This window comes from Etheostoma cragini, chromosome 15, assembly GCF_013103735.1.
Source record: "Etheostoma cragini isolate CJK2018 chromosome 15, CSU_Ecrag_1.0, whole genome shotgun sequence".
Taxonomy (NCBI): domain Eukaryota; kingdom Metazoa; phylum Chordata; class Actinopteri; order Perciformes; family Percidae; genus Etheostoma; species Etheostoma cragini.
Window position 1 is genome coordinate 24542784 of NC_048421.1, and position 13602 is coordinate 24556385.

At 43.3% G+C, this 13602-nt stretch overlaps 1 protein-coding gene across 1 annotated transcript in view; it reads right to left on the reverse strand.

The window, feature by feature from the left end:
* hdac5 (histone deacetylase 5) overlaps positions 1-11589 on the reverse strand; it is a 35051-nt gene extending 23462 nt beyond the window's left edge. Inside the window, 5 exon segments of the mRNA XM_034895281.1 lie at positions 25-169; positions 553-803; positions 1966-2052; positions 11074-11211; positions 11214-11589. Coding sequence (XP_034751172.1) covers positions 25-169; positions 553-803; positions 1966-2052; positions 11074-11211; positions 11214-11232 — 640 coding nt within the window. The 5' untranslated portion in view covers positions 11233-11589.
* Between the last annotated feature and the right edge of the window lie 2013 nt (positions 11590-13602).

The following is a 13602-nucleotide window of genomic DNA, read 5'->3' on the forward strand; positions in this document are numbered from 1 at the left end:
AGCAGCAGCAGCAGTAGGACCCACTCTCTTTGCCTTTCTCCTTGTTCCGGAGCAGCAGCAGCTGTTGCTCCAGCCGATGTTTCTCCTGCTCTTCGTGTCTCTGCTGCTCCAGTTTCCTCTTCTGCTCCAGCTCCTGCTGCCGCTTCGCCGCCAATAGCTCCTGTTGTTGCTTACAGACACACACATGCACACGCACAAACACACATACACGTTTTACTGAGACGGCAATCGCCACTGCAGGTAGGGCTGGGACAATATGCTTCTGTCCCGATTCCATTCTGTCCCCATACATGGGTGCTGGTTTGATTTGTAATGCTATTTTAGAAGTATTGTAATTTGATAGTATTGTATATTGAAACTTTCTTTTGAATAATACACTTCTAAAGAAAATATATCATGAGACATTTAAAAAAACAAAAGGTTTGTAATCTGATGGAAAACCGTAATTGTGGAATACAAAGTCTACTTGTGTTCCATTGGGGGGTTAAAGAACACAAGACGACGTCACCCAGGGGGACGGCTGTTTCCTTACTGAGTGACCTGGGTAGCTACCTTCAGGTGTTCCTGCAGCTGGACCTCGTGCTGTCTGGTGAGCACTTCGTGTTTCTTCTGGAACTCTGCAAACAGCAGCTGTTTCTGCAGTTCCTGCTGCTGTTTCAGTAGCACAAGCTCCTGCTGGAGCTGTTGCTCCCTCATGGCCGTGTCCACCGCCGCTGTGCCCGCCGACAGAGAGCCCACCCTGGGCTCTGTCCGCAGATCCACTGGGCCGCCTCCGCCTCCTGGGCCCTCTCCCAGACCCCCAACTGGAAAGGCAGCAATGGACAAGAGCTCAACTTTATTACCTGCATACACTGCTATTTCTGTAAGTGTGATTTTATCAAATGATTCTTTTTTCTATTTACCTACGGAAGAGGATTAGTGCCACATAGAAAAAATGTATTTCAATTCGGAGTTTCAGGTAATTCTGAGAAAAAAGTCTGACTCCTTATCCTCAGAATTCTCACTTTAAACTCAGAACTCAAATACATTTTTTATATGTGGCCCTGATCCTCTTCTGTATCTTTCTGTCTGTTCATCATATTTGTTTTACTTTTCATTACTTTACTTTGCATTTTGATTTTGGTGGAGTCCCCCTACAAGTAACTCCAGACAAAGATCCTTAGAATCCTGTGAAACCTCTTCAACAGTCTACTGATGCACTTTAAAAGACAAGGCAAGGCAGCTTTATTTGTACAGTAGCCTGAGGTGGTCATACTCAGATTCTAGTCAGAATATGAGTCTGATACTGGTCCACTGGGCTGGGATTATGGGGGGTGTTCCAACCAGGAAAGAAAATTCCTGGTCCAAACAGCTCTGGTTCGAGCTGGTTCGAGCTTCTAAACTCCAGAGCAAACTCAAATGTTGTGGGCGGGACTTGTAAGTCCGACTGGCATCCAGAATATTTGCACAGCACTTTTCAGCAAGAATTCAGGGCAGTTCAAAGTGGTTCCCAAAAAACTTTGTTGAACAGTCAAAAACCGGTAAAGGACATGATCATAGGCCATGGCTGATTATCAGGCCTTTTGTTGGCCGTTGGCAGATCTGTATCGCTGTTTTTATTTACCTGATAACCAATAAAGTTAATGAACTAAAAAGTCTGCAAATTTGGCTCGGCTACGGCTCTGTGTCTGTCCTCTAAATTCACAATTAAAGGTTACAGTGCAGGGCGCCCAGATAGCTCAGCTGGTAGAGCGGGTTTACTCCTCGATGCAGCCGGCCCGGGTTCGACTCCACCTTGTGGCCCTTTTCTGCATGCATCCCCCCCCCCTCCCCTTTCCAGTCTTGTCCTGCCAAATAAAAGCCTAAAAATGCCCCAACAAATAAATATAAATACATAAAGTTACAGTACAGTGTAAGAAAGTGTAATTAACCATCTAAATCCAACCTCCATTTGCAATATGGACCCCCCTGCCCCCCCACACTCACCCACTTCTCCACCTCCTCCCCGCTGCTCGCTTGCTGTTTCTCCTGGACTCTGCATGCCCGATGGGAGGCTGCTGTTCACCTCCACTACTGCAGGACGGACAGACAGACAGACAGACAGAGAGACAGAGAGAGAGAGAGTATTTAGGTTGTTCCAAACATTTTTGATACCAATAGCATGACCTTAATTCCTGTTCCCGAGCGATACATTTTTCCAATACCAATTTTATCCAAACACAAATGACAACATTACACAGTCACATTGTCCTACTACTCTGTGCGTAACGTAGAGTTTTTCTTTGCAGGGTCCAAATTAGCACCAATTGCTGGTGAAGTATGCAAGTGGCTGGTAGATTTGCTCCACTCACAAACTATCAAAGCAGGGGTAATCTAGTGAGTGGCTGGTCACATTTCAACATGCACTAGCCATCTGTTTGGTGGACTAAAACGTTCATATGCATCCTTCCTGCAAGCCTCATGATGTTAGACATGAGTTGGTCCAAAATGTGCCGCGGGGAGCTGGTTGGATGAACACGCCACGTGTGTCTCAGATGTAAATGTAAATGTGCTGTATTTATATAGCGCTTTTCCAGTCTTAACAACTGCTCAAAGCGCTTTTACATCTACAGGAAACATTCACCATTCACACACATTCATACACTGTGGCCGGGGCTGCCGTACAAGGTGCCACCTGCTCATCAGATAAACATTCACACACATTCACACTCCGATGCGCAGCACCGGGGGCAACTTGGGGTTCAGTGCCTTGCCCAAGGACACTTCGACAATGACTGCAGGGGCGGGGATCGAACCACAAACCTTCCGATTGGCAGGCAACCGCTCTACCACTGAGCCACAGCCGCCCCCTGCGGCACATGTAACATGTTTGTGTTCAGGTGTGAGATGGTGTCAGACTTCTGTCCTACACTAATAGCTGCAACAGGTAGGGCTGCACAATTAATCCCAATGTTATCAGATTCGAAGTATGGTCTAGTGCAATATCCAAATCGCAGAGGGGTGTAATATTTGTTCATGGAAAAATGTGTTTCAAACCATTCTGCCTCCAAATCCTATCCTACAGACTAAAGAAAACATCTTTGTTTGGTACAGGTCCTCGCCAAAAATCACACTACTCGTAAACATTTACCTTTTGTAACTTTAATATGATTTCCCCCAGCCTGCCTCTACCGAACGGTTATAATGTTCCATGACGTGATTAATCTGTTACACAGAGAACTCAACATTATGAAAATATTGAAAAAATCTAATTGTAACCGCAATATCTGGAAGAAAAGTCACGTAAATTAGACAGTTATTTTCATCAATAAACTTAAACAGGAAGGTAATTAATAGCTTTTGGTGACGGAGGAAGGAGAAAGGCGGAAATTGAATTAGGAATTATCTCGGGTGTAGTGTGACCTATGACGTTGTGAATGGTCACCTCCTGCTCGCCCTCTCTGCTTGTGTGTCCCGCGTGACCAAGCTCATTAGACCTGCTCGGCAGGATTGGGATTATTTAGAGGAGGAAAGATTTCATCCAATCCAAATCCAAATCCTTCTGTCTGTGGTCGCAGCCTTGACATCTGACCTTTGACCTCATAGAAAGAGAAGGTGGTACTGGCAGTACAGTGTGAGCCTTTCACCCGCAACAGCGAGGCATGCAAGGCCTTTTCTGACAGGACAGCAAAGACTTGAAAGGAGAGAAAGGGGGGGAATGACAGGCAGCAAGTGGCCGCTGGTCCAGGAGTAAACCTGTATATACGGGTCGCGCCCCCAGCAGGCGTTTTCACACATGCAGGTTTCTGCAGATGCGGCAGCCAGTAGCTCCCGTGAACTTCCCAGTCTGTCTGTCTCTGTTACTGGAGCTCATGACCCAGCTCGTTTCTCTTCTCGTCATTAGATTATGTATATTAGGCGAGTGTGGGGTTTCAAAAAGTAACCCGAGTTACACTTTAAAAGGATAAAGATTACATATGTATTATATCGATTCAGTTTGAAGTGGGGCCATTTAGGGGTATAAAATTGAATTGCGGTTTTCCTGCCAGATGTTGCGAGTCAAAGTTTTTTTGCGTGTTGAATAAAGTTTCTAACATCTCTGTAAACAATCTGTGATATGTAACATTTGCGCGTTTGCGACATATCGCCGTTCACACCGTGGCGACCGCGCTGAAACAGCATGAGCGTGAGGCGGCGTTTACTCTTTCAAACCCGTTGTTATACTCGGTGAAAGCTCCGATCTTTATTCAGCCTCCATTGCGTAGGACGACCGGACTACACACACGCATGCAAAGAAGCATTCCAGTTTCAGGTTTGCTGGTTCGTGACCGCTCACTAGGGCGGCACCATATGAAGAAAATCTCAAATTCTTTGTGATTTTTTGTGACTGCTTTTGCATTATGATTCATGATATTGGAGGGGATGATCGGTAGGCCGGAACGTCTCTGCAGCACCACAATACTTCATTCAGAAAGGCTCGACACATATTAAGCCCTTAACAAATATTGTGCCCCCCCTCCCCCTGTTTGTGTGTTTGTGTGTGTGTGTGTGTGTGTGTGTGTGTGTGGCCACTCAGATCTAAATTACCTGAACAAATATTCTGGTGTTTCACTGTGACGCACGTGACTCCCCTTCCACTACACACACTATCCCTGTGTGTGTGTGTGTGTGTGTGTGTGTGTGTGTGTGTATGTGTGTGTGTGTGTGTGTGTGTGTGTTGAACAGTCCGTTTGGCAAAAGAGCGGCATTCCACAGCAGCCATCGTCTGACGTCAAACTGAAGACATTTTTAGTCTGGTAAACACACGCACGCACACTCTCACACACACACATACGCACAAATGTCCAGTCTGACAAAGAGGCAACATTTCAGTCAGCCGTGTCAGTTTCTAACCGACTACAGCTCAGTGAGTCCAGCACCAGGACGGATGCAGTAAAAAGAATGAAAGACGGACTGTCCGTCCAGTTTGTCCAGTCAGTGAATTCTGGTAGAAACCAACACAGACTGGCGATTATACCTTGCGCTAATACGACTCTTTATGCTACACAAACCACAAACTTGTCAATCGTGAAGCCTTTTCACATAGTTGGCTGAAATTTATAATGTACAGAATGTGAATAAGGCACAGATTCACGGCCTATGTTTGCACTGGTCAGATGTAGGCCGATTCCCAGTAGCGTTCTTAAAGGCAGCCCCTTAAGCTGCCGCAGGCAGTTTTCTGGAAAGGTGACAAAAAAAGACAGAATTTGAAAAGATGGTCTTGTAGCTCTCTTCTCTCTGTCCTAAGCCCATCCCACTAGAAAAGCACACACTCACTGTGTGAAGCTTAATACTGTTTTGCTGCCTGCTTTCAATGGAACTTGTAGGCCTATAAAGTGTTTTTAGATGACATATTGTAATTTAGCTAGCTACATACACCTGTACTTACATTACCAACATTATCTCTCCATCTTGCACACAACATTTTCATTTTTTAGAACAGCCAATAGGAATGTCCTATCTGTGAGAAATATTGTTTTCATGGCAGCAGCGTAGGTGAAAAGCCCGACACAAAGCTCCCACTCTGCGGGACAATAAAGGTAATCTTATATCTTGTATAGACTACATTTTCATTGATAAAGCTTTAACCTAGCCTCCCTAGCCTCGGTGGAATAATCTGCTATCGCCACTTATGATCATGCACCTGCATTGTTTTAAATCCAAAAACATTGAAACTACATTTTGTAGTTGTTGTTGTGATGTCCGAATGCCAAAGATCTAGTAATGGGAACCAATACCACTGCAAGTACACAACACCAAAGTTGATACCGCGGTGTGTCAAAAATAAATAAACTCATTGACACAAATACAAGTGAAATTTCATATATATATATATATATATATACAAAAACATACACAGTGTATATAGAGTATATACACTGTATGTATGTAACTTGCTATGCCCTGCTATGCCATGAAATACTACTACTACTATACAACTACTATTTCAAGTAACAGTTCCATTATCTTTATTTTGACCACAAAGGTTTCTGCCGACGAAGGAAGTTTTTCTGCGCCCGTCGTACTAAAGGCTTATTGGAATTGTTGGGTCTCTGTTAAATATAGAGTGTGGTCTAGACTAACTCTATCTATAGAGTGTCTTGAGACAAGTTGTTATGATTTGATTCTATAAATAACATGGACTAAAATTGAATTCAATATTAAAAGATACAAAATGAAAATAATAGATACATTTTGTAATCTTTAAGATGCACCTTTACTTTGCAAATGCCAATGGCCAGACTTCACCTGAGAAGTCCCAGAAGTGAAACGTCGTCGAGAAGCAACAAAGATGGAGACTTAACAGAGACAAACTTGGTCTAATAGCCTGTGGTTTAAGCCCGATTGGAAAGATGATACACTAAGGGCTGATTATGAAAAATGCATAGTTCATTAGGACACAAAGAAGGTAGAGAGAGGTCCATGGGAGTTGACTTTTAACTGTCTGTCTCCCTATTTATCTGCTGCTGCTGCTGCTGCTGCGGTGGCTGGGAGGTATTTCTGGAAACCAGTATTCATCTTTTCTCTTTTCTATCTCTCGCTCTCTCTGTCTTGCTCGTTCTATGCTGCTTAGAGAAAATAGGCACTATGACATCAGCCCTGCAAAACCCTCTAAAAAAAGCCACGAGAGAGAGAAAGAGACAGAGAGGGAGAAAAAAAGACAGAGCAAGAGAGTGAGGTAAAAATAGTGTAATGGTTGTGTGTACTTTAGTCAAATTAGAAGCTTGGAGAGAGAGAAGTCACATGTGTAGCGTTGCCACAGAAACTGAGGGTGGGTCAGAAGTATTATGGGCTGGCAGCCTGTAGCGGATGCTATCTGGTGTGCTACACCAGGCTTAACGTCTTTTACACAGACGGTATGCATTTACTTAACGCTGCACTTCTCAGTATTTTCATATTACCAGGGGGTGCATTGACTGTATGGAATGTGAAGCTGGTCCCTCATAGGGATGAACTAGGGCTGGGCAATTAAGTGACATTTTAATTGTGATTATGATTTTGGCTCCTTACTCCAAAGAAAAGAAAATCCATGTAGGTTCAACTTACTGTGGCAATAAACTCCTTTCGGATTTGGATTCTGAAATGTCACTGTGCATGGTTTCCACTGTTTTCACGATGAGATTTTTTTAATCTTACCACATGCAACATCTTTCCAAAAGTCAATGATTTGTGTCAAATAAAATGTTTATTTTGGTCAATATTGAAAATCCCAATTTAGACTTTTTTTCCCACCAAGGAGCAGTTCACTAGGATGAACTAACTCTGCATTTCGGGCATCTTTTCAGCTCATTGTTTTGGTGTGCAGCCCGGTAGCTTTGATAAGCCAATTAGAAGCTCCCGGCCAAGCAGCAAACAGCAGACGGACAAAGTTAGAGACTAGCTGGTGAGCACAGTGGAGCATTTAGCAGCTTAAGAGCTCAGGAGTTAGTGGAGGCCAAAACAGAGCCAAAGTGACATCTGTTTTCTTGGACAGACGCACAGCTCCAAATGAAGGCCACCGTTTGCTAATAGTAAACATACATCAGCTGATAAAGGGTTCAGAGATGGGAATTCTTCTAGTTTGAATATTTTTGCTCACAGATACAGCAATGTAGTTTGGCCATCTTTTTTGTTAGCAATAGAATCAATGCAAAGGATCACATCAGCGTCACATTAAATGCATAAGAGGTTTTAAGGCATATGTGCGCCCCCCGGACCTTGGATTTCCAAGCTCAGAACTAAGACATCCTTAGAGTAGCCAGAGCTAAAAATCCAACGTGGCTGCCTTGAAAACAATGAAAAATCTGAGTTGTAAATGCAACGCATTCAACAAGGTGTGACGTCATTCCCAGTGACCAATATGACTAAACCTCCGTTCAGACCAAACCAGCTGATCGTTTTGCTGCGACTCAGCTGTTAAAATCACACAGGCTGGTTTTAGAACGTAAGAGATGTCAGCTGTTCCAACAGCCAATAGAGACGTCAGCTGGTAAAGTCAGCTAAAATTCTAGAAATAAAGTGATACATAGTCCATTTTATTTTGATGTTGCAAACATCTGGTTGAAATTGCGGAGTTTTAGACAGAGCCTCATAGAGAAAGAGAGTGACTGAAGAGGGGGGTGCCCGGCGGCGTTAGAACAAAGCTCTAAACCAGAGAAATAAAATGTGTTTATCGGAGAATGCTTCTCAATATCCCAATCCAAATTCATATTTAGACAAGAAAAAATACATATCCAGCTACACAAAAGCCTAAAAGTTGGAAGTTACAATGGATGTACAACATAGCGTTGTCATGGAGATGACACACCGTCTTGTCGCATTGGCGTGACCTGGCAGGTTTAAAGTGCTTGTATTCTGCCCATTTTCAGGTTCCTAATTGTATTTTGAGGTTGTACCAGGATAGGTTTCCATGGTTTCATTTTCTAAAAACACCATGATGTTGTTGTACTACACATTGCTGCAGATCCTGTTTTCACCCTGTGTGTTTGGGTCTCTGTTTTAGCTCCAGAGTGAGACATCACCCTAGTTTTAGCTCCAGAGTGAGACATCTCATTTGGTTTAGCTCCAGAGTGAGACATCTCCCTTCTATCCTATCTTTGTTGGGAGCTGCACTTGCTCAGTAGCTCGGTAAGATCTCATCAGCTGATAACTCTTTCTCCAGCTTTGGTCAGTCCAAGGCAGGATAAGCTGGGGGACTTCTTCTAGACCAGGGACACTTGTGGAATACCTGTACAAGAGGGACAGGAAGTAGAACAGGGACAGGAAGTAGTACTTTTGGAGATTCTGGTCAACTAGTGGTGTTGGAACAGTGTTTAGCCCTTGAGAAGGAGCTAGCATGCTACGGTTAGCCACCTCGTCTCTAGTGACGTAGAAAGCCGTGAAAAATGATTTTTTTTTTCATAATATGGGCACTTTAAAAACGCTGCAGACCGGCTTGTTGCAAGAAGTTGCAAGAATCAGCTCATCACATCGTAAATCTTTGGTCTGAACTGGGTTTAAAGAGCAAATAAAAAGGCTAATCTGAGAACAACACAGCTGAGGACACATTGCCCATACAACATCAATGTCCAAGTGTGTGTGAGCCTATTAAGTCTGAACAAAAAAACACATAGGCTACACATTGACGCCAACACCTTAAACGCATCCAAAAGGCAGCTTGTAGCTCAACAACCTGCTGGCATCAAGCCACAGTCCAAAGTTCCCTTTGGCAGCTACAGCAGACTCAGAGATTCAACATTCAAAATGTTTTATTATTCCCACAACGGGGAACAGCACAATGTCACCGTTTTGCTCACCCTGTGTATTTGCATGTATGTATGCCTCAGTGTATATTTGTATATGTGCGTGTAAGTATGTATATATGTATTACACATATATAATTAGGAGAAGAATTATTGTTGAATATAAGTGCAAAAGTAGATAACGAGAAAAGTTCTTCCTTCTCCTTTTTGAACGTGGGAGTCCTTATTTAAATCCTTGGCAATCATTATGAAATCATTTGCTTAGGATGTGCTGAAATGTACATGTGTTTCTTAATTATGTTCAAAGTAAACAAAACTATATATATAGATATATCTATATATGCTATATAGATATATATATCTATCTATATATTTTTTAGCTGATGCTTTTGTCCAAACGGACTTACAATTGCTAGATATGTCAGAGGTTGCATGCTTCTGGAGCAACTTAACTTAACCTAACCTTCTGGAGGTTAGGTGCCTTGCTCAGGGACACATTGGTTGAAGTATTGCAGTATACTGTATACACAGTGTACTGTATACTAAACATATATTAAAAATGAAGATAAAGGTAGTGTCCTGGGAGTTGCACTTAACATTCACGGTGCTCAAAAGATGTTCTTTTAAAGTCTCCCAAAACATCCCAAACGAAGGCCATCCCTGCCCCATGAACTGACAGGGGGTTGCACTCAGCAGTGGATGGAAGTGGATGAAATCACGAGAGAGTGTGATTTATGAAGCAGCCCTTGTGGCCCCTTTTTCTCCTAAAAAAGTGAAGAGGAGACAAAAGGCTTCATGGATCTGTGCTTTGCTTCAAGACTGAGTCATTCTTATGCCTTGTTATTGCATCAACATCTATGTCAAGCTCTTTTTTTATTATAATTTATTTTCCACAGGTTGTGAACACGTATCTGTATATGAATGGATATACAGTATTGAGTGGCTCAGTGTTTCAGTAGTCTAGCATTGCATATAACGGCCAGCTGAAAGGATTAGACCAACACCCAGCTCACTTTCTAAAATATGAGGACTTGTTCGGCAGTGAGTTCTATTACTTTTAATACTTTAAGTATATTTCCCTGATCCATTTGGAAGTGTCCACGGCGCGGATTAATGGTGCCCCAGGGAAGACTCTTGACCCGGAGCGGTGCATTGCTGACTCTGTGAGGTCCGGACCTCTAATTGCGCTGGTGTTTGGTCCCTTTTGCCTGTCTATGTGTGTGTGTGTGTCTGTTTCTGCGTTTGTGCAGTAACATTTTCAATGCAAGACTTTTACTTGTTTTCAGAGGGTTTTTTTCACAGTGGGGTATTAGTACATTATATGGGGAAAGGATCTGAATACTTCTTCAACCCCCTCTATTCTATCAACAAAATCTCTGAGCACCCCCACCAAAAAAAGCCTATAACCATCCACATACACTAGGAGCGTCGGCAATACACCAGAACATGATATGGAAAAGGTGACAGAAGTCTGCCGGTATATTAATAAATCAGAAATCATAATGATTGAAATTCCTCAATTGATGCATTCATTTACGTGTTGTTTATGCATTAGGTCATGCATGAGATACTATTACTCCGTTTACATTATTGATTCACAAAGTACTGCATGAATGCTTTTTCATGCATCAAGTCATGCATAAATTCATGATAATTCATGTACCATTATTATTATTGTTACCAGCCTTCCTTACAACAACAACAACAACATCATGAGCAACAACACTACAAAGTAATTAGCAGACATTATGAATAACCCTTTTAACATTTGGATCCAAACCTTTTAGTCTGATCCACCATCAACCCTCCACCAGCACGCCCCTCCCCCCCTCTCCTTTTCCCAGAGATGACTCACCGGCAGTGGGCATGGTAGTGCTGCTGGAGCCCCTGCTGCCACTCAGGAGCTCCAGAGGCTGGTGGTGGCTGTCTGTGCTGGCGGAGGAGAAACAGGACTCCGTCTCGTAGATGGTCTGCAACATGGTGCACAATCCTACACCGTGGGATGCAACAGCATGCCACGGCAAGAGACAGCTCTATTTTGTTGTCACAGAATAAACCACCAAGTCAGTTCTTCTTCCGAGATATCGGCATGGCTCTGTTTAGGATTCAAGTTGCCAAACATTGAAAGATTCTTTCAAAAAGATTTTATCACAGAGTACTCATTCTAGGATTGAAATGAATGAATCGGTTACTTCAAAATCGAAAACTTTTTTTCTAGAAAAACTTGTTTTCGGAGCTTTTCTTGAAATAATGCTCATTATTTAACTGATTTGGAGGGTGAAAATACCGTTAATTCCATCAAAAATTCCAAAGAGAATGCAGACAAGCCTCCTCTGTGCTTTTATTGTGATAGATATCCTGTTCAGTTTGATTTATTTACTTGGTTGCAGGCAGCCTCTGCCTTCCAGTGTTCCCGTAGCCTCCGCTGTCTGGCTCTTCAGTCTGTGCTGGCCAGTCACTGAAACCTAGGACAAGGCTCCTGGTTTCTTTTTCTAATGGTGTAGCCTTAGATGCCGGTTGCAGAAATCTTTGCCTTTTTGCTCGGCTGGAGGAAGGAATCCAAATCGACAAAAAGGGAAAGATCCACAGCTTGAATTCAGTCTTTACAATAAGCTGAAATGGGACTTTCTCCGGTCAGTCTGATCAGCTGGAGTCCTGATCCATGCAGAGAACTTTTCCGGATTCTGAAAACAGTGACAGTGGCTGGTATGTTGCAGATGGAAGAAAAAAGAGGTGGGGGGGGAGTTTGTTTCCTTTGGTGCACCTAACCCCTCTGTGAGTCTTTGCCAACCAAACTGAATGAGAAAAACCCCGACCAGGGGGGAATCAATGAAATCCCAGATGCTGTGTGTAGCCTGTAAAAAAAGAAAAAAAAGAAAACCTTTCCATAAAGCTGAGGCGTGATAGGAGGGATCCGTTGCTGCAGCCTCTTCGCCACTATTCCCGCAGCTAACAACAAAAAATACAGAGAGACGAGGAGAAGCAGAATTCCCCTGCTCGGTTGCATCAAAGGATCTTCATGCTGTTCTCCTCCCGGCCGACGAGTGGGAGAGGAGATGAGGAGAGGGAGGAGGGGGAGGAGGGGGAGGACGTAAATAGCTTTGGGAGAGCGCTCCCCGAGGTTCCATGCTTCCAAAATTAGAACCAAGCGCTGAGAGAATGACAGAGCGAGGGAAATGGAAGGAAGGGGGACATGGGGGGGAGGGGGGTCACTGTGTAATAAAAAGAAATGACGAAAGGTAGAAAAGGAGAGGGAGGAAGGCTGAAGTGGAGAAGACAAGCGGCGAGTTAGAATCCTCGCCGAAAAAAGAAAAAGAGCAGCCAGAGATGGCACGCCGTCCCTCTTATCCCTTCATGTTTGGGGAAGAAGGAAGCGGCAGGGGCAGAGTCAGGCTCTGGACGGCGACAGGAAACAGCTGCTGGTCACTCACTGCTCTCTCTCTCTCTCTGTGTGTGTGTGTGTGGGTGCACGGGAGTGTGTCTGTGACGCTTTTTGAGCTGCTGAATGAACGGTGAGAGAGAGAGAGAGAGAGAGAGCGAGAGAGAGAGAGAGAGAGAGAGAGGCTGAAGGTAGACCACTGTGTGGATGAAGGATGAAGAGAAAGTCAACAACAGCTCTTTTTTCCATTTCAGTAAACCTCACAACACGCAAGAGGAGAAAAAAATCCTCCTTTGACATCCATCCCTCCATTCACCTTCATTAATCTCTTTTTTTGTTTGGGTTTGCTGCAGTATGTCAGGGTCAGGGTTTGGAACCGGCCGATTGCTTGACCTGTGGTATCCCAGCTGAAAAACTTCTAGAGGAAACACTGAGTGTGGTACATTGCGAACAACGGTCAGATATTATTTAAATGGAATGGAATCAAGGATATGGAGAGTCGTGACACCCCTACAGTTTCTTAATACCCAATATCCAACTCTGTCCAAATTCTAAACGCCAAGTTAGTGCTTTTTCTTGTAAATATATATGGAAATGTAACAGCTTGTGTTAAATGATGTGTCGTCTCATATCGGACGCAGGCCCCTGAAATGAATCCAAATCGTCGCAGACTTTGTGATATCAGTAGATATTGTGCCGTTGTCCAAAGAATCAATATATCGTATCGGGAAAGAATGTGTGCTTTACACCCTTAAAGAGAAATTGAAAGAGAAGAGAAAGAGGAAAAATAGCTTTTGTAATCTGGTGTGGTGAATAGGAATCAGTGACACCTACTGTATGTATTTAGTATGTGATATGTATATGAATTTTCGGTAAACTGCTTTGCCAACAACATGTTTTGTTGATTCATGCCAATTAAGCAAATTAAAGAGAAGAGAAGAGAAGAGAAGAGAAGAGAAGAGAAGAGAAGAGAAGAGAAGAGAAGAGAAGAGAAGAGAAGAGAAG